The sequence below is a fragment of the Erinaceus europaeus genome, chromosome 9 (assembly GCF_950295315.1).
Source record: "Erinaceus europaeus chromosome 9, mEriEur2.1, whole genome shotgun sequence".
Lineage (NCBI taxonomy): Eukaryota > Metazoa > Chordata > Mammalia > Eulipotyphla > Erinaceidae > Erinaceus > Erinaceus europaeus.
In genome coordinates, this window is record NC_080170.1 from 91802371 (window position 1) to 91824593 (window position 22223).

Genomic DNA, 22223 nt, shown 5'->3' on the forward strand with positions numbered 1-22223 from the left:
ACAGATGAACTTGAAGAAATTCTCCTAAGTGAAAAAAAAAATGACAAAAGACAAGCCTGTAAAATCACATATGAGGTACCTGGCAGTCCAAATTACAGATAGAAAGTAGAATGGTGGGTGCCAGAGAATGAAGGCAAGCGGGAGGTGTGTTTTTGCTTAATAAGTACAGAATTTCAATTTTCAAGATGAAAATCATTTAAAAAGTAGGTACTGATAATTGAATACAATTTGAACATACTTAATACCACCGAACTATATATCCTAAAATGATTTAAGATTAATCTTATGTACATTTTACTCAATTAATAAATATAGAAATATTTGCCAGGAGATACCACAGTTTATAGAGATTATAGATTTCATGTATCATAATAAATATTCTGGGTATGCAGAGATGCTCAAAATTCTTAGAATACTTAAACTATAATTAAAATAAATTGTGTAATACTTCAGTTTTTCTATAACATGGCCTTTTATCCTTCCAGTAAGTCTTTACATTAGTTACATGACCAGTTTATAATACAGTTGGATAAATAAATAAATTACAAATTTATATTCTAATAGTGAAGGTGTTATTTTTAAAACATTTACCTTGAACTTGTATCTAAGCTAAGAATATAGATAAATGTCTAATTTATAGGTTGAGAGAGAGTTGAGGGTAGTCATGAAAGGTTTCTTTAATGAAATGTTACTTATTTATTATAAAATACCTCTACCCTCCTACAAGATACAAAGTAAACTAAGTAGGTACTGGCAGATGAGAAAAGACTAGAGCAGCCTTTAACTTTGTGACAGAAAACTTGATCTTTACTATGAAGCATAGGATATTAAAAAAGCAAAAAAAAAACAAAAAAAAAAAACCACACACACCCACATATATATATAGTACCAAAACAATTACCTTGGTACTTTATAACAGAAGTTCCTGCCTTTCAGAAATAGCAAAAATTAACACATTGATAACTTACGATTGGATTTGATATAAAAAAATTACTAAAAGGGCAGTTAAATTATGCATTTTATCTTTTTAAAAAGGTAAAAGAAGAAACAGGCATTAGTGTATACACAAAGAAAAAAAACTGAGACCAAGAATTTTGGATAGAAGACTTTTAACTACTTAAAAAAATCTGTGCACATGTTTTACATGCCTTAATTTAAAAAAAAGTCATGAGCACTCTATGAACATATTAAGAGCAAGCCAGTAATTACGACCCTTAACTATGAAATCTAGCATTAGAAGAAATATTTATAGATATTACATTTAGGGTTGCACTCAAGAAAACAAAGAAATACATGTACAAATACAAATTAAAAGAAATTTCAAACATTACTAGACACAGGGAAGGAAAAATATGCATGAGAAAGAGATTAACAGTACTTACAATTGGGATCTGATTTTTATGAGAAAAAGGAAAAAGTTAAGAGTCTGTGAAAGCAAGGTAGGAGAAGGAAAAAGAAAATATTTAATTGGATTCTCCAGAGAAGTAAGGAGAAAAGAAGGTATCTGCACTCAAGAATACAATGGTAATAACATTAGTGTAACCACAGCACCTCAAGTTTAATCCTATCAATTTTGAAAAAGATCCTAGAAACCATGACATTAAGTGTAACAAATATGGGTAATGTAAAAGTCCATGCAGTTCATATCAAAGACCAAATGGTAAGGATGAAAATAACAGCAGAATGTAAACACTTTATGTTTATATTGCTTACTTTTCATTGTCTTTAATAATGTACAACTTACATTTCTCATAGTCACAATTTTTAAGTGCTAGACACAAGAATTATCAAAAACTAAGAAACTTCAAAAAGGAGGAAATTATATACATATATGCATAAGCATACACACACACACACATGAGAATCCCTTGACCAAAATAATCTAACTGCAAGGTGGGGTCTGTTGAAGTTATCAGAACTTCATCTGTAGTACTTTAAAACCCCAGGGCTGGGTGTTAGAAGGCCTTGTTTACCACAAGTTACCACGCACAACGATTCAGTACAAATACCCAGTCCCCATCTGCAGAAGGGAAGCTTCATGAGTGGTGAAGAAGGTTGCAGTTGTCTCTCATGCCCTCTCTCGATTTCTCACTCTGCTCTATCATGAGAAAATGAAAGTAGGAATAAAGGGAGAATGAGGAGGGGAGGGAGAGGGAGGAGAAAGGAGAAAAGGGCAGGGGAGGAGCAAAATAATGGCCACTAGAAGTAGTAGATTCCTAGTTCAGACACTGAGCCCTACCTAGCAATAGTCCTGGTAAGAGCTGAAATTAATTAATTAATTAAAATAAAGTAAATATAGTTAAAAGTCCACTGAAATCTTTAAAATACCAGTTTTATCTATGGGTCTTACATAATCAATAAAATCAGATTAGAAATATCTTTTAAACCATAAATCTTCAAATAAAATCAACTTGAAAAGCAAAAGATTCCTGCTAAAAGCATCATGGACAGTATCAATAAAACTGATTAATAATTAAATTAATTGGGAAAGTAGTAGTTTGACTTTTAAGTATTGCACATTCTTGAGGTATAATTTTCCACAAATACAGATTTGCTGAAGTCAAATTTTTTGTTTTTAACTTTTTAAAAAAAATTTTATTTATAAAATGGAAATATTGACAAGACTACAGTCAAATTTTTAAGGTTTAAAAGGTAAGGTTAGATAATTTTTAGTTTGTCGACCACACAAGTCAACAATCACCCCCTGTGGGGAATAGGAGTTCACAAGTAGTGAAGTGTTTCTGTATGTGTGTATCTCTCCATCTTCCTGTCCTCGCTTAATTTCTATCTTATCAAGTTAAAAAAAAAAGAAAAAAGCTTTAAAAAATGATTTTTTGTCAGAGAAATTTAAATTTACCCCTCCAATTTTAGAAAGTGATTAAAGATAACCCGTTCTAGTGATGATATATTTTCATTTAGTTTTTTTTATATTTATTTATTTTCCCTTTTGTTACCTTTCTTTTTATTGTTGTAGTTGTTGTTGTTATTGGTGTTGTCATTGTTAGGAGAGCGAGAAATTAAGAAAGGAGAGGAAGACAGAGAGGGGAAGACAAAGACAACTGCAGACCTGCTTCACCACCTGTGAAGCGATGACTCCCCTGCAGGTGGGAGCCGGGGGTAAGAACCCGGGATCCTTCCGCTGGTCCTTGCACTTTGAGCAGCTTAACCTGCTGCTCTACCGCCAGACTCCCTTCATTTTTTTTTTAAACTTAAGACAAGCTGTAGAAATCTCTAAATGCTAAAAATTAGCTTAATAAGGTAATACATCAAAGGAAGGAAATTTAAATGCATGGCAGGTTTAAAAAGCATACACTGTCATTTACTTACATTGTATGTCTAGTATAAGAGAATATCGGATGTCCTTTTCCAGAGCTGGATGTTTGACAATACAAGTGATTCGTCTCCCTCTTGCAAATCTGGTTGGCAACACCTTGTACTGGCTGACAATTGTTGTTGTTTCATTTGGAAATGTAGTAGTAGTGGATTCCATTACACCAATATCGACTTCCCAGTCAATTTGCGCAACTGGTTTTCCGGTAGCTGCGATGCAAATGGCTGCAACCGTTTCATTTCCTCCATCAATTAAGGAATCCGGTCCTTTTATCAGGCTCACAGTGGGTTCAACTGTTTAAAATTTGTTAATTAGTTACATTTCAATTAAGAATACACGTATATCCACCCAGGCTGTATCTAGGTATATTTCATGAGCTATGGGACAAAAAATATATATATATAAAATCTACACACATAATTTCTTCAGTAATGCCAACATGAACTGAATTTTCAGCACAAGAGGAGTTAATGAGCCAAGATCAATAATACTTCCTTTAACTATTCCTTTAACTATTACAAAGATAGCTAGCTCTTCCTTTAACTATTACAAAGATAGCTAGCTCTCCTTAGTAGAGATATACTTGTCTTTCTAAGGACAAATGAGTTTTCCCAAAAATAATTATAGAAAATTTCTGAGACTTGGAACAATCATAATCCACCCTCTACATTTACTCTATTAAAAAGTAATTCTCTTTATATCTTCTGATTTTCTTTTTAGCAGACCTAACAATGTCCCTGATGTGTCTGGCAGATCTGAAGCAAATAGCCTCCATTAAATGAGTTCCATTTTAAGTAGAAATGGCTATCTTCAGTATTAGCAACTTAATACTTGTTCTTCTATTCCAAAAAACTATTCAGCAATATTTGAAGACTGATTTACCTTTCACTGCAAGTGGCATTTTAAGTCAGTAAAATATTTTTAAAACGCCATAAGCTAACAACTACCAGATAAGAAAAAGTAGATGACTTAAAAGAGTCAAAGATTCAAATAGCTATGCAAATCCAAAAAGCAGGTATGAAATCATACAGTAACTGTTAAAAGACACACACAAAAGTTTAAAGATAGCAAGGTTAAAAACTTGAAGAAAATAATGAAAACAAGGATATGCCAAGGAAACATGGGACTTTGGATTACAATTTTAAAAATATTTTTCCTCAAGAAAATAAAATAGCTAAGTAAGTTATGCATAGCATATAAACAGGTAGATATATAGACAAAATTAAAACATACCTACCTAATACAGTTACAATTGTGGAAGACTGCGCATTTCCAAGTGGGAAAGTAACAGCTTTGCATATGTATTTTCCAGAATCAGAAAATCCTATGTTATGTAGAGTAATTGTTGCATCATTAAGTGAATAATTTTTAAACAAGACCCTTCCCTGGTACTCTCCTTGAACAGAGAATCCATATTGAGGATGATGAACTGCAACAGTTTGTGAACTTTTGCCATGTATCTTCTCCCAAGAAATTTGTGCTATAGTCTCATTTACTTCAATTAGACACTTCAATGAAACATTCTTTCCCCATACTGCTGTGACATATGGCTCCACAACAATTGGTCCAGCTAAGGCACCTATGGAGGGGGGAAAAGGATAATTCTTAAAATGGAAAATGCTAAATGTACATATTTTCCATCCCTTCTGTTTCCCCTCACTTCCTCCCCTTCTGTAGACACACACACACACACACCCACACCCACCCACCCACCCACCACTTATAACAGCATAACTGAAAAGAGCTCCAGGTTCCTGGAACTAAATGTAAGACCAAAGACTCTTAATTAAATCAGATACTCATCATTATGTGTTACAGTGGGAAGACAAAGTAGATGGGGCCAAACAGATCTTTTGCAGGTAAGCCTTCATTTGAGATCCAAGCTTTAGTTGACATCTTGACTGGAGACTTGTAAGAAAATTCTGAAGGGGAGTCCTGCAGTAGCGCAGTGGGTTAAGCGCACGTGGCGCCAAGCACAAGGAGCAGTGTAAGGAGCCCTATTCGAGCTGGCTTCCCACCTGCACGGGAGTCGCTGCTTCACAGGTGGTGAAGCAGGTCTGCAGGTGTCTATCTTTCTCTCCCCCTCTCTGACTTTCCGTCTTTTCTCCATTTCTCTGTCCTATCTAACATCAACGACATCATCAACATCAACAATAATAATAATTACAACAATAAAAAAGGGCAACAAAAGAGAAAATTAAAAAAGAAAAAATTTTAATAATAAAGAAAATACTGGAGCAAGAGGTATCATTAAGCCGTGACAAATTCCTGACTCAAACTGAGAAGTACTAAACTCACGTTGTTTTAAAGTTACTAAACTTGGGGGTCAGGTGGTATGAACAAGTTACAATGCTCAAGGACCTGGGTTTAAGACCCCATGCCCCCTGCAGAGGGAAAGCATCACAACTAGTGAAGCAGTGCTGCAGGTGTCCGTCTCCCTATCTTCCCCTTTCCACTTGATTTCTCTCTACCTTTATCCCATAAATACATAAGTAGATAAATAAGCAAATAAATAAATGTTTTAAAAGATCTTTAAAAGCCGTTATTAAATTTGAGTATAATTTTGCTACTCAGCAATAGAGAGCTCTACATGTGGGGTCTGTCAAAACAAATAGTGAATTATCCACTTATAAGTGTCCTTGGGAGTCCCGCGGTAGCAAAGGGGGTTAAGCCGCGAAGCGCAAGGACTGACGTAAGGATCCCGGTTTGAGTCCGCGGCTCCCCACCGGCAGGGGGGTCGCTTCACAGGCAGTGAAGCAGGTCTGCTGGTGTCTTTCTCTCCCCGTCTTCCTATCCTCTCTCCATTTCTCTCTGTTCTATCCAACAATGATGACATCAATAACAACAATAATAACCACAACAATAAAAAAAAAACAGGGCAACAAAAGAAAATAAATATTTTAAAAAGTGTCCTTCCTCCCAGAACAAATCAATAGGGTTTACAGTTAACAATATTTAAATGTTTTTCCCATATTTAGGAGCTAGTCTCTTCCCAGATACAGCTTTCTAGACCTATTTCCATTTCTGACAACATCTCCCCAGACAATAAATGGGGTCCACCAGCTTGTTAGCTGTTGGGCTCAGACAAAAATTAGTGGGCCCCTTGGAATATACCCAAAGTAGACCTACTAGCCTTTTCCCAAATGGAGACCCCTAAACCTCAGCTGATATATTCCTTCCTTCAGGTTCCTGATTATCAATAATTTGTTCTGCTTTATATCTTAATTCTTTTACAGCTGCCAGGTTCCAAATGCTACCATGATGCCAACCTGGCTTCCTTGGGCACACAACCTCACCAATGTGTCCTGGAGCCACACATCCCCACAGCCCTGCCCCACTACGGAAAGAGAGAGCAAGCTGCGAGTGTGGATCAAACTGCCAACAATCATGTTCAGCGGAGAAGGAATTACAGAAGCCAGATCTTTCACCTTCTGCACCCTATAATGACCCTTGGTCCATGCTCCCAGAGGGATAAAGAACAGGAAAGTTTCCAATAGAGGGGATGGGATACAGAACTCTGGTAGTGGGAATTGTGTGGAATTGTACCCTTCTTATCCTATGGTCCTGTCAATATTTACATTTTATCAATAAATTTTAAAAAATGTTCTTCCTATAAAAAAAAAAACCCTAGTAGAAGTACCCTTCCTATAGCAAAAACAAACAAAAAAATCCCGTGAATTTTGATTTAGCTCCCAGAAAACACTGTTAAGTACTTATATAAATATGAGATCATTTTTTTCCATTTCAAGGGTAAAGAACAAAACATTCCACAAACTTGTCTCTTCTAACACTCATTTTCCTAAAAATCATGATAAAAATCTAAATCATTTAATGGGAACTGAAAATAATTTTCATGATATCTAAAGACAAACAAGACACTGCTCAATGACAAGTATATTACAGCATATAGTAGATTTACAATTCACATGTATCCCAACAAAATAACAAGTTAACAAGCAAACCAGTGGGGGTTGAGCAGTAGTGCAGCAGGTTAAGCGCAGGTGGCGCAAAGCGCAAGGACCCACGGAAGGATCCCCGTTCAAGCACCCGACTCGCTTCACAAGCGGGGAATCAGGTCTGCAGGTTTCTATCTTTCTCTCCCCATCTCTGTCTTCCCCTCCTCTCTCCATTTCTCTCTGTCCTATCTAATAACGATGACAACAATAAAACAAGGGCAACAAAAGGGAATAAATAAATAATATTTTTTAAAAATTTTAAAAAACAAGCAAATCAGTATAAGCACACAAAATGGAAATCATTCATATATATACTGATATTGACTCATCATCCTGAATATTTTAAATTAATACAAAGATTCAAAAGATTCCACTTAAAAGGCAATCAAGAAAAATGTACCAGACATGCCCAAATACTTTAAACAACAAAAGCTTTATACATTATTTCCATAAACCACTGAGAGGGAGAAAGTAAGAAAAAAAGGAACTAGAATGACAGTTCTCTAGGCAAGGTCTATGGCAAGCACTGGAACCACATGGGAGTACCACAAAACAAAGGAAAACATCAGCGCTATGGTAACATTCACTCTGTCTGTCTGTCTGTCTATCTATCTATCTGAATGAGAGAGTTGGGATGATGAAACTGAATAGAACATGCTTAAGGTGGTGTGACAAAGAAAGAGATGGCAAAAAGAAGAAAGTAGTGATGGGGCAAAGAAGGAAAAAAGAAAAATGTTACCATTCGAGGAATGACAAAAGATCTTTAAAAAAGCACTGACAGTGCACAGTCACTATACTTAGAACTATGCAAGATTTTTGTTTTGAAATTGTTTCCCCCCTACCCCGAAAAAAAGTATTCAGTACCTATGGGATATGGAGTTCTGGTGGTGGGAATTGTGTGGAGTTGTACCACTATTATCCTATAGTTTTGTCAGTGTTTCCTTTTTATAAATAAAATTTTTTTTAAAAAGTATCCAGTACCAAAATTTTATTATCAAGCTTACTATCTAAGATATATAAAATGTGTAAGTATTCTACTACATTTTCATGAGGTATGATAAGTGTAGTATAAAAACAGAAACAAATCAAAAGGCAATTTATGATTTTAAATACTACCTAGTTCTGAAATCAAAGAAAGTGACAAAATACCAAGTTTAAAAATGTAACAATCTAAAAAAAAAAAACTACTTGAGCAATTAGAAAATATGTCATGTTTTTAGATGAGAAAATTTAGTATTACACAGGCATCAAACCTCCATATTTATAAGAAAATTCAATGCAATTCAAGAGAAAATGTATTTAATATCTCACTTCTAAACCTGCAGGAAATGATAAGCATCTTGGAACATGTTGGGTTTCAGGATCTGTCCATTCTATCATCCATAACATACACACACATACACACACACACACACACACACACACGCACGCACACTTTGTAGTCTGTACCCATCTATACACACACTCCAAAAATCTTTTAAGTAGATCTTTTCAACCACGAGGTCCTGATTTCAATCTCCGATAGCACATGTACCACAGTGATGTCTGGTTCTTTCTATCTACCTGTCTTTCTCATGAAAAAATAAATTCTTAAAAAATAATAATAAACTCATTTCAACAAACTCTCAGTCAGTACCCAAAGCAAGGGACCATCTAGGGGTGCACTTGGTTAAATAAATTCACGTTTCAACATGCAAGGACCTGGATTCAAGCCTCAGGTCCCCACTTCAGGGATATAGCTTCCAGACACTGAAGCAGTGCTGCAGGTATCTCTCTCTTCCTTTCTCCCCTTTCCATCTCAGTTTCTCTGTCTCTATCCAAATAAGTAAATAAGAAAAAAATAAAACCCTTAAAGCAAAATAAGCACAGAACAGAATCAAGTGAAATAGGACAATGTGAAACATATATATATATATATATATATATATATATATATATATGTTCAAATTCAACTAAAATATTAAAGAATTTCTAACTTCCTGTCATGCCATAGCTAGATTAACTTTAGAATCATAGAAGGAGCTAAGGCAAAACATAGGTCATATACCAAAAACTTGACAGAACTCAGATTAAGTAGTTATCATATATGCTCTATGGATCGTTCTAAGTGCTGGGAATAGCACTGAATAAATAAGATGGCCCCTATCAGTCTTTATAGAAGAGCTATGCTGGAAAGTAAAGAGGGACAGTGGTTTCTTTAGGGTAGTACTATGCTCTTGATGTAAGTATAATAAAAGGTTTTTTTTTTAAAGAATACTAGAGATTTCAAAATAGTGTATGGAAAGGGAAAAAAAACCTTTCAGTACTCCTAGTAAGAAATGAGAGAGAACAACATTCAATGAGGCCACAGAGGTAGGAGCAGAACAGCCCATTCATGCATGCCATTATAAACTTGGCTTTAATCCTAAATAAAATGGAGATCATTAAAGAATTTTTAGCAGAATCATGACATATCCTAATTTAAATTTTAAAAGGATCACTATTATTTTGGGAATACACAAAGGATGTTATAAACCAAAAATAGCAAATTGTGAAGGAAAAAAAAAATAGGACTTGAACCTGGATATTAAGAGTAGCAGTGTATAGTAGTAGATTCTGGATATATTTTATTTTGAAAGCAGAGCAAAGATCAATTTCTAACAGGAAGGAAGAAAGAAAAAAAATTGAAAGAAACACAGAAGTGAAAATTACTCTTGTTTTGAGCCTAAGTAAATAGGATGGAGATGTCATTTACCCAGATTAGAACCAGCAAGTATAGTACTTATTTTTTTGCCACAGTTTTAACATTTCCATTAACAAGGAGAATGTATCAAGTGTTTTGAAACTACATACTCCTATTATAGTGGTAAGTGTTTTTTGTACTTTTAAGTTATATGTTCTTAGCTAGGGCAATGCTGTTGTAGAAAATACTAATCTATGTGGCAGAGTAAAGTAAATGTATCTTACAATCTTGCTAGATTTTTACTCCTTTTCTTGAGGTCTTGCAATTCACTCTGTAAATTGAGATCAGTCATTGAACTCATTTTGTTTACTGTCTCGCAGTTTAGTAGACTTTGTTATTGATCATTGTTCTCATATGCTTATTTCAGACAGGAAGTTCTGTAATATTCTTCCCTTTCTAGTTGTAGAAGTCTCTGTATTATAATAAATCTACTGCAGACAAGTTTGTGTCCACTCCACTCACCTAACACAATCTCCATTATTACTTACTGGTCCTTTTCATTTTTACTCTACTAGGACTCAGAGTAATTGATAATTCTAAGTAATTTCTTCATTTACTGTCAAGAATACTTCTTGACTCTTTTCCTTGCCTTCTAATCTTTTGTCATAGTCTGCTTCAAAGCATATAGTTCTAGATCACATATGATAGCATACACCTAGTATGTAAGTTCTTTTCTAATTGCAAGTCCAGAGTTTTCCCAGATATGAAAAGTATTTCCCAAATAAAATAGATAAATAGGCAATATATGATACCTTTAAAGTGTCTATTTCTATAATAATGATGCACCTGTAACCAACACACGAAATAAAAAGTATGAGATAATCTCCAACTACAGTATTTTCTACAGTATTAACACTAAAAATAAACTTAATTTCATTGTCATGGCACTGCTAATTTTAAGTAGTATTTTCAGACTTTACAAAATGTTCTTTCTAAGATCTCAATTACTGCCTCATAATTTAATATTTTTTACTTCCAACCAACCTAAAGTCCCTCAAATTTTCAGAACAGAAACAAACACAAAATCTGCGATCAGGACAAGAACATATTGTTGTCTAACCTCAATTTACAGAGAAATTGATTTATCCTTGGCTAGCGGTAAAACATAGTCATTTCCTGAAAAAGCCTCCTTGCTAACTCCATCACGCTGAACTATCTTGAATAAATTCTATATATTTCAAATAAAGAAAACATAGAAGGAACATTTGCATGGGCACTGAAAAACTCGGGATTTTTAAAAATAGAATGGCAGAGAGGAGCTACTTTTTTTTTTTTTACTAGTGACTTAAAGTTGATTTACAAATTAGGAGTTAATGGTTATAATTCTACACCGTTCACACCACTAGAGTTCTGTGTCTCCATTCCCTCTACTGGAAATTGCAGTAGTTCTCCCAAGAGCACAGATATGGGACTGACTATCATTTCTATAGCTATCTATATTTATATACATTTGCCTTTTTTTTTAATGGCCCTGCCTTCTCTTCCTTTCTAAGTCACACCTTTACCTATTGTTACATCCTTCCTTTTTTCCTCTTTTCTCCGGGTCTTGGAATATAAAGTTCAGAGCCCTTTGGTCATCTTCTCCTAACATTTCTCCCCCTTGGGTAAATTCTTTTTGGGGTACAGAAGGGAGTAGTTCTGGCTTAATTGCTTCTCCACTGGACATGGGTGTTAGCAGGTTGATTCATACCCCCCAGCCTGTTTCTGTCTTTCCGTAGTGGGGTAGGGCTCAGCTGAGGTTCTGGGAAAACTTTCATGCCTTGCCTCCAAAGTCCCAGATACAATTCCCCACACCACCATAAGCCAGAGCTAAGCAGTGTTTTGTTTTTACTCTATGTATCTATTTCTCTGTATCTATTAAAACAAAAAGTACATTTAAAAATTAGAGCAAAGGAGCTACAATTCTTAAGTTACCACCATTAAGGGAAAATGGGTTTTCATAAAAATCATAAAGATATTGTTTTTGTCACCGGTGTTATTAGGGTTATTGCCGGGGCTCCATGTCCGTATTATTGCTCTCCTCTGGGTGATTTTTTTTTTAAACAGAAAAAGGGAATGACACCACTACTCCACCACTCGTGAAGGGTCCGCCTAGCAGGTGTTTCCATGTGGTAGCCATGGACTTGATTGAGCCCAGATCCTGCACATGGCAAGTGAATACACTGTACTGGGCAATGTATCTTCTAATTCTAAGATTTGCTCTTTCAATTCTATTTCAACCTGTAAAGTGTAACAAAATCTGAACACTACAGAAATTGAATCTTACTCATAGTTTGTCAAAGTATTTCTCAAAATACTGTATTAATTACATTATCATAGGTTTTTACTGTTACTTTACCAAGAACATTTATTCTCAAAACTGAACAATTTTGAATTGAAGAAATTTTTTAACCAAACCTGTGAATTTACTTCTGATCTTTTAATCTGATAATAACTGATATCTAAAAACAGAAAGTCTTAAGTGATCATAATGAAGACTACATATAATATAGTCAAAATATAATACTACAGGCATAAATCTAATGCTATATATAAATCAATGTTAGTTACTTCAGGAAAAAAACAATGATTTAGCTAGCCAAAAAGCAATTCTGTGAATACATACATATTCTCAGAAGTGGGCACTGTACACAAGTGATTCAAAGACATTGATCATTTTTCAAGATTCATAATAACCTATGCAAAAATTCACAAACATTATTTATTGATGTTATGAGAAGGCATGAAAGAACAAGTGTATGTATACATTAAAAAAAGGAGAGCTATAAAGAAGTGAAACATACCTACATATAAACTAATGATTTTTATTTCTATTTGGGTAAATTTGGAGAATAACAGAATTTAAGCTGAATCTTAGGCAAGGTGATTTTTTCCAAACAAAGAAAAGATGCTACAGGAAGAACAAAAACAAAATAGGTTCACAGAAATAGAAAACATAGGAAATCAGAAAAACCCAAAGGCTAGTAACAAAACAATAGAGGTAAAGGCAGAAAGAAAACTATTTCTAAAACCTTCATTTACTGGAGTTAGGAGATGACTCATTAGTGGAATATATTAGTGGTGCAAAGCTCAATTAAATCACTTGCAGCAAAAAATAATAATTATAATTTATTTTATGAAAGAAAGATCAATGGATCACCAGAGTACTGCTTACTTTGGGGTCCCCCACACACAAGCCCTGCCCTCTACTCAATGATTCACAACCCCAGTGACCAAAATGCAAATTCTCCCCACCCCCAACAAGTTTTTGTCATTTTATAGGACTATAAAATTAAAGGCATAAACAAAATAGAAGGGTATAGTTCCACACCTATATACATAGATAAATGTATACAACTCACCACTATCACCACCAAAGTTCCTGTGCTCCTGCCATTACGCTATAAAGTATTCTCTACCTTCTCTCTCTGCCCCAAGTCCCCCCATTCCTTCCTCCTACCAGTTTTCAGTCTTATCAGTTTGGTTATTAGCATTTTTTTAAGTCTTCTTGTTTTACTTGCATTTCAGAAGTGAAATGACTCAGTAATTACCTTTCATTTCTTACTTCACGTAAAATAATTACCTCCAGTTTTATTTATTTTGTCCTAAATGTGCTCCTTTTTTAATGGCCAGGTAGTATTCATACAAAACCAAAGCTTCCTTCAATGTAGTGGTGGCTGGAATTGAACCTGCGTCACAAGACAAAGCAACAGACTATCCATCTGAGCTAATTCACCAACCCACTCATAACTTCTTTTTTTTTTATTGTTGTAGTTAATATTGTTGTTACTGATGTCTTCATTGTTGGATAGGACAGAGAAATGGAGAGAGGAGGGGAAGACAGAGGGGGAGAGAAAGATAGACACCTGCAGACCTGCTTCACCGCTTGTGAAGCGACTCCCCTGCAGGGGAAGACAGAGAGGGGGAGAGAAAGACAGACACCTGCAGACCTGCTTCACCGCCTGTGAAGCGACTCCCCTGCAGGTGGGGAGCCTGGAGCTTGAACTGGGATCCTTATGCTGGTGCTTGCACTTTGCGCCATGTGCATTTAACCCGCTGTGCTACCGCCCAACTCCCTCATAACTTCTTTATCTAGTAATTCAGTAAAAGATGTTTAGATTGATTCTAGGCTTGGGCATTGTGAATAGTATAGATATAAACATAAGAACACATATATTGGGGACAAGCTGGGAGGTGATACATCTGGCTGAACACACACATGCTCAAGAACCTAGGTTCAAGCCCCTGGTCCACACCTGCAGGAAAAAAACTTTGTTAATGAAGTAGTGCTGCAGGAGTCTCCCATTCTCCCTCTTCCCCTTCCCTCTCAATTTGTCTATATCCAATAAATAAATACATGTTTTAAAAGATGAATACTTGTATCTTCTCAAATAAGTGTTTTCATGTTCCTTGGATAGACAACAAGGAGTGGTACTGCAGAATCATAAGGTTGTTTTCACTTTTAATACATTTTTATTTTAATATTTCTATTTATTAGACAGAGACAGAAATTGAGAGGGGAGGAGATAGAAAGGGAGAGAGACAGAGAGACACCTGCAGCCCTGCTTCACTACTCATGAAGCTTTCCCCCTACAGGTAGGGACCAGGGGCTTGAATCTGGGTTCTTGCACACTTTAATGTGAGCACTTAAGCAGGTGTGCGACCTCCCTGGCCCCAGGTTATTTTCACTTTTATTTGCTTAAGGAATGGACAGGAACATTTCTTTCTGACAAAGGTCACACTAAAGCATCTTTAGTGGTCAACACAAAATTATCAACTTAAAAACTAGTATCTGGGCTAGAATGATAGCATAATAGTTATGCAAAAAAAAAATCATGCCTGAAGTCCTAGGTTCAATCCCCAGATCCACCATCAGTCAGAGCTGAGCAGAGCACTGGTAAAAAGTAAATAAGAAAACATTTAATGTTGTTATGAAAAAATCTTCTATGACTTATAGAATGTATGTCCCACCAGTGGTTGCTTTCACAAGGCCAAATCAGAAGTACTTTTCTTTTAAAATTCAGCCATAAGGGGCTAGACAGTGGCATACCCACTAGAGTGTACACAGTACCATGCATAAGAATCCAGATTCCAAGTCCCTGGTTCCCACTTGCTGGAAGGAAGCTTCTCAAAACTTTAACTATAATGAGTCTTAGATTCCTCATCTAGGAAAGGAAGGATCTATACTAGAAAAAGTGGGTTCAAATTCTCCAGATCTAATTCTAGTACAATAGCACAATTAATGAGTCAGGATCTGCAAAGAGAACTGCAAAGAAATGAACTTAGAACTTCTCCAAAAAAAAAAAAATATATATATATATATATATATGTTCACAGCAACATCACTCACAACAGCCAAAACATGGAGTCAACACAATGTGTATCAACAGATGACTGGGTAAAATAGCTGGGGATATATATTCAATAAAAAAAGAATGAGTTCTGGGGTAAAATAGGTACAACTCAAGACCAGTTAGATAGCATAGTGTTTATGCAGAAAGACCTTCATGTCTGAGATACTAAAGGTTCTAAGTTCAGGCCCCAGTACCATCAGAAGCCAGATTTTAGCAGTGCTCCGACAGGAGGTGGGTGGGTGGAGCTCATAATGATTTTGTTAAGTGAAATAAATGAAAAATACAGGGAGTCTGGCAGTAGTGCAGCGGGTTAAGCGCACGTGTGCTTAGCACAAGGACCAGTGTAAGGATCCCAGTTCGAGCCCAGGCTCCCTACCTGCAGGGGAGTCGCTTCACAGGCGGTGAAACAGGTCTGCAGGTTTCTGTCTTTCTCTCCTCTCTTCATTTCTCTCTGTCCTATCCAACAACAACGACATCAGTAATAACTACAACAATAAAAAAAAAGGGGGCAACAAAAGGGAAAATAAATTTTAAAAAAAGAAAAATACAAATTGACCTCACATAAACAAACAAACAAAAAAAACTTGGAAAAATAACTGAAATTGTGAAAACTATGGCGGAAATGAGACGGGAAAGCGGAGAGGATAAGTAGGCTTCCGTTGTAATAGTACTGGAACGTTGATAGTAGATATGATGAGTCTTATATACACTGAGAAGATGCCTGCTCTGCCATGCTGGCAAGCCAAGTTTCAAGTCCCCAGTATGACAAATAAAAGTACTACAACCTGGGGGGGGGAGGGGCACTGGTGGTGTGGTGTCTCTTTCTCCATCTAAAAGTCAGTAGGTAACAGCAAAATGACACATTACCTCACACCAATCTACACCAATCAAGTCAGACAGGGTCCAGGAGGTGGCATGGCACTCGTTTCAATCTCTCAGAACAAATAAGAGCACAGTGGATTACCAAGCAGTGCTCTGGTTGATATCTCCTCACTTTTTTCCCCTCCTCCCTATTAACATTTAACAAATAAAATAAAAATTAAAAAGTACAGGTCAAGAATGTAGTGCAACAGCAGAGTGCAGGCTTTGTAGGTGTGAGACCTGGGGTTCAAATCTTGACATCAAAACAAAGTCAGATAATCCATTCTAAGGAAGTAAGAAAGCCTTTCAACAATACTGGCAGGAATGTGTTAGTATGTAGTTACTTTAGAAAACAAATGAGTACTTTGTCAATGGATTTTATTTGCCACAAAGCTCAGAAATACCACTGCCAAATAAATACTCAAAAATCTATACTTGAGTGTTGATACAGCATTACTTATAATAGCCCCAAATGAAAGTAATCTAAACATGTTATCTATTAAGTAAAGAAAATGTGATTTATCCAGTGAAATATTTGGCAATAAAATATTGTATGTTATGTACAATATGGATGAGCCATTATGCTAAATCAAATAAATGAGATTTAAAATACTACATATTTTGCAACATTGACACTATCACTTTCATGTATATGAAATACACAAAATTGGTTATATAAAGACACAAAGCAAATTAGTATTAACTTAGCATTGAGAAGAATAAGAGAAAATGGGAAAATAAGTACTTGGGGGAAAGCAGATGGTAATAAAAATATTCTAAAATTGAATGTGGTGATAGCTATACACAACAGAATAAACTAAATGATTTATGCATTTTAAATGGGTGTAGTAGATTAATACAAGGACCTGATGGTCCCCAATTTCACATTCTATTCCCAACCAAGTCATAACAAATTTCCAGCTGTATATATCCCAGAGCCAGTGCAATTAAAACACTTCTCAAAAGTCATAGGATTTTTTTTTTTTTACCCTAGCGAATCACCAGCTTCTGGGAAGTACAGGATTTGAACCTGGAAACTCTTGTCTCCGAGTCCACAGGCAGAGCCACTACCCAAGCCAGACCTTGTTGTCATAGGATTTTTAATCAATCCTTCTGCCATTCTTTTTCAGTCATTCAAGAAGGAAGCCTAAAGTCACATTCAACTCTTCTTTAATGATCTACATTGACACTCAAACACCATGTAATTTACTTCTCAGATCCAGACCTCTACCAAAAAGCCATTTATTTCCATAAAAATGATTTGCCAAATGCCAGTTATCTCCACATTACTCTCTTCAAATGTAATATTACAATGGTTTTGCCTTTTGCTTGTCTTGACAATATTAACCTTTTACAATGTAATTAGAGGAATGCAGTATTTTCAAATCACAAATTCAGTTCCTTAGCTGCCTTCCAAGGTTCCTCTTTAATACCCAAAGTCTAATCTCAGCAAAGTATTCAAAACCTATGCTTTCCCTCTGCAAAGTTCATGTCTGAGTCACAGTAAAACATTAATTCCTCCCACAGTGTTCTCAGTCCAATGGTATTTCCAAGCTGGAATGCCCTCTTTTCCACTTATCTCCCCTCACAACTTTTCTTGCGTGGTTCAGCTACAAAATGAGTTCCTCAACATTGTCTTACTCTATTCCCAGCTAAACTCATCTTTCTATAAACCCACAATACCTTATATCTGTAACCTAAGACAATTCATTTTTCTTACATTATTATCAGTTATATTTGTGAAGCACTATACTGTATTTTAATATTGATTTCATATAACTTTCACTACATAGTGCTGCAAACAACTAATATTTAGCCAATTATACAGGGATAAAACAAGCAAAGAAATGAATCTAAAACAGACACAAACTAATTAACACACAAACTGTAAATCTAACAACTGTATACATCCTTAAAGTATACTCAAAGGGTATATAGTAAAGTCCTTTCAGTGTAACAGACACTTTATATTTTAATATTATCCTCATTTGAAATAACCCCATCTTACCTGTCTGAAATCAAATTTATTCTTGAAGACACAGCTCCAAAGCTTCATCTCCTCTAGTTAGTTTTCTGAACTTTTCCCAGTCTTAATTTTTTTTTTAAGGCTGTATCATACAACTTGGCATGTTATTATTACAAGTGTTCCACCTCGTTTTATTCCTCTTTGGTAAATTCAGTACTGTCTAGCACTTAGTTGGTGCCATCTCAACTGTTTCCTGATTGATGTTAAACAACCTAGTCACTCTCTTCCCTCCAATTTCTTAAGCTCTTTATTTTTTGCACTATAGGTATTGACCAATTATTAGAACTAAGTGCCACATATTTTAATATATTTACCCACCCCTGAAATTTAAAACTAAGAGATCTAGAAAGTATTTTGATTATCTGATGGGATATCAAAGACCATGACTAGATGACTGTAGAGGGCAGCAAAGCAACAGCAGAATTCTCAGAGAAATCTACACATGCACATTCTCAAGAACTTCAGATTTGTTTTTGCATTTTAGCAAATGCTGTCCTTAAAGCTGTTAGAAGAAATTTTTTTGGCATGCCATACATAGTTTCACCAAATACTTATATATTTAAACATTTTCACTATCAAATTATAAATATAACAAAATTGTACCACCTCCCACCACACACACAAACACACAAAGGAGGAAGATTCAATAATCTTTTCCTTTCTCTCTGTGTCTGAAAAAGTCAGCTCAGAGGGAAGTCCCCTTGACAATGGAATAAAAAAATGTATCAATATCCAATACAAAATTCCTTTATACAGAAAAATAAGTTTGACAGGCAATGTGTGGCTTCAAAAACAGTCACCATTAACTGTTGACTGACAAATCTAAAAGCTGAAAATGTTTCATCACTGAAAGTATAAAAGTAATTTATCTTAAATACAGAAAAGAATTTCTGCTGTCTAGACAATCTTATTTCATACTGCTCAGTTTGATCTTGATATGCCTTCTTTTTGTTATTCAAGACCATTTAACTATAAAGGCTATAGTAGTTTTAAAAAGTATACTACAAACAGAAAGTTACAACTAGGAAGAGAACTATCTTTACTGTGATTAATATCAAAGTTCAGGAGTCGGGTTGTAGCGCAGTGGGTTAAGTGCAGGTGGTGCAAAGCGCAAGGACCAGCATAAGGATCCCGGTTCGAGCCCCCAGCTCCCCACCTGCAGGGGAGTCGCTTCACAAGCGGTGAAGCAGGTCTGCAGGTGTCTATCTTTCTCTCTCCCTCTCTTTCCCTCCTCTCTCCATTTCTCTCTGTCCTATCCAACAACAACAACATCAATCATAACTACAATAATAAAACAGCAAGGGCAACAAAAGGGAATAAATAATGAATATTTAAAATATATATACAAAGTTCATTCTGGTTTCAATATGAACTAGGCAAGTAAAACTGTAAATAATTCTGTTTCTAATGATAGAAATGTTTATAGGAATTGGGAAACTACTAAAAAACATGGGCATTCAATGAAACTATTGTCTATTTGCCTCTCAAGGATTTTGTTGGTGATTATTGCCTCTTTTAAATTTAGCATACCAGAGACTTGAGTAGTTCCTTGTTGGGTAGTATGCCAGCTCCCCCTGGCTTCTGCTTAACCAAGCACTGGTATGCCTGTATAGGGATTGGTTTGATCCCACTCAAAGCTGTGGTCTATTTACATAAATCACTTTTACATTTACATAAAGCACCACCCTCCTGGCTCCAGGGCATTGGTGGTTCAGTGGTAGAATTCTCGCCTGCTCTGCCCCCTCTCCTTGTCACACCCTGATTTTCACCAGTAGCTTTTCTCTCCACCCTCTCTACGTCACATCCTGTTCACACCCTACTTGGAAAGTATATAAGGACAGCATTGTTCCTTTTAGTTGGTTGTAGTAGTTAGTTTTAGTCTAGCTCGGCTTAGATTGTGCTGCATCATGCATGAATAAAGAGATACTGTGTACAACCCAACCATGAGTCCCGGGTCGTCTGTCTCCCATCAGTGAAGCTCAGCCCGACGTAATGGCGCCCGAACAGGGACACAACAAAAAAGGAAAACTACAGACCAATATCTCTGATGAACATAGATCTCAAAATATTATACAAGATCTTGGCCAACCGGATACAACAGCACATCAAAAAGATTGTTCATCACGACCAAGTGGGATTTATCCCAGGAATGCAAGGCGGGTTCAACATCCATAAGTCAATCAATGTCATCCACCACACCAATAAAAGCAAAGCCAAAAACCACATGATTATCTCAATAGATGAAGAGAAAGCCTTTGACAAAATCCAATACCTGTTGTCATACGTGGGCCGCGGAGACGAGAGAGAGGAGATCTGGAGTGAAGAGGAAACACAAATCTTTATTTGTGCTGGCACCTCAGAGCTGGGTGCTAGAGAGGCAGGTTGGGCCACGTGGAGGTAGCGAAAATGGCCGCCTCACACAGTAACCTTTCCTGCGTCTGAACACTGGAGTGAAGCGCTGGCAAGAGAACGAGGTGCGGAAGAAGAAGGGTTTTTATAGGAGTAGCTTTGGCGAGAATGGGAAGGGGGAGGAGTAACCATAGCACTCCAGGATAGGATAATAACTCTCATGAGAATGGGAGGGGGGAGGAGCAACCAAAGCACTCCAAATATCGCGGGGATATAGACAATGCCCTGAGGGCACAACATGGCTGAACAGGCACTCTGAGAATGTCCCAACTCTCGTGGGAACTAGCAGTAGCCTGAGGGGACAACATGGCAGATGTGACTGCATCGGCACAATTTCCCAGCAGTTCCTAAATCCACTAACATGCATGATTTAGTGAAAAATGCTATGAAGTTCGTGTTCTTAATGAGGGTAGAACCGTTAGCTGCGTATCTTTTCTTGAATTATCTTCACTAAAAAAAAAAGTGAAATTGAGATTTTTTTTAACTTTGCATTCAAATTTTAGTAGGGGATCACTAAGAAAATGTTCAGCGCAAAGCACAAGGACCGGCATAAGGATCCCGGTTCGAACCCCGGCTCCCCACCTGCAGGGGAGTCGCTTCACAGGCGGTGAAGCAGGTCTGCAGACGTCTATCTTTCTCTCCTCCTCTCTGTCTTCCCCTCTTCTCTCCATTTCTCTCTGTCCTATCCAACAACGTCAACAACAATAATAACTACAACAATAAAACAACAGGGGCAACAAAAGGGAATAAATAAATAAAATAAATATTTAAAAAAAAAAAAAGAAAATGTTCAAAGTTATTTCTTACTATAGACCCACTAAGTTGGATCCATGACCATGAAATGATTATGTCTACTTTAAATCAAATTAGAAGGAAGTATAGAGTACATGACAGGACACTTGTGAAGCAATAATTAAACTGGAAATCACATGAATAATTTTCAAAAACAATGGTCTAAACTCTTCTAATAATGTTCTGAAATAGTTACACATGAAAATAGTCTATCACAAATTACTAACATTTCATTAATATTTCACTTTTCCTCAAACTTTTGAAGCCATTATAAGATGCAGAAACACATTCAAATGTATGTTGGGAAACTTCTATGGGTAGACTTATTTTTATATCTGCCTCCTGGTTTTATTTCCTTCCCAATAATAGCACTGGGATATTCCCATTATAAAATAAGATATATAAATTTACCCACTTTATTCTTACAACTCAAATCCAGAGCAAGGTATATTATATACAAAGTAAGGTATGTAGCACAGAAGGCAATGAAACTATTGTCTACCTGGGAGTAAATATTAGGCAGCATAAGTCTATTTTCCTTAAACATCTCAGGTTCAAAATGGATTTGTTTTTGACATTCCAAGCTTCACTATTCACTATTCCAGGCTGGCTGTTTTTTTTGTTTGTTTGTTTTTTCCTCCCAGATAGAGAAACAAAGATGAGGGGGAGCAAGTGAACTACAGCATGGAAGCAGTCTTCAACGTGGAGGGAGCTAGGCTAGAACCAGGGTGCACAAAGGGCAAAGCAAATGAGGTATTTTTCCAAACCCAGAACTTTATTTATTTTACTTTTA

The 22223-nt window shown here is 36.1% G+C and overlaps 1 protein-coding gene across 4 annotated transcripts in view; it reads right to left on the reverse strand.

Annotated features, from left to right (window-relative positions):
- NECTIN3 (nectin cell adhesion molecule 3) overlaps positions 1–22223 on the reverse strand; it is a 112152-nt gene that overhangs the window by 80293 nt on the left and 9636 nt on the right. For all 4 annotated transcript variants that reach the window (XM_060198405.1, XM_060198406.1, XM_060198404.1 and 1 more), the window contains exons 2-3: positions 4569–4910; positions 3328–3624 (exon numbers count right to left, since the gene is read on the reverse strand). In XM_060198405.1, the coding sequence (XP_060054388.1) occupies positions 3328–3624; positions 4569–4910 (639 nt within the window). The remainder of the gene's footprint in view (positions 1–3327; positions 3625–4568; positions 4911–22223) is intronic.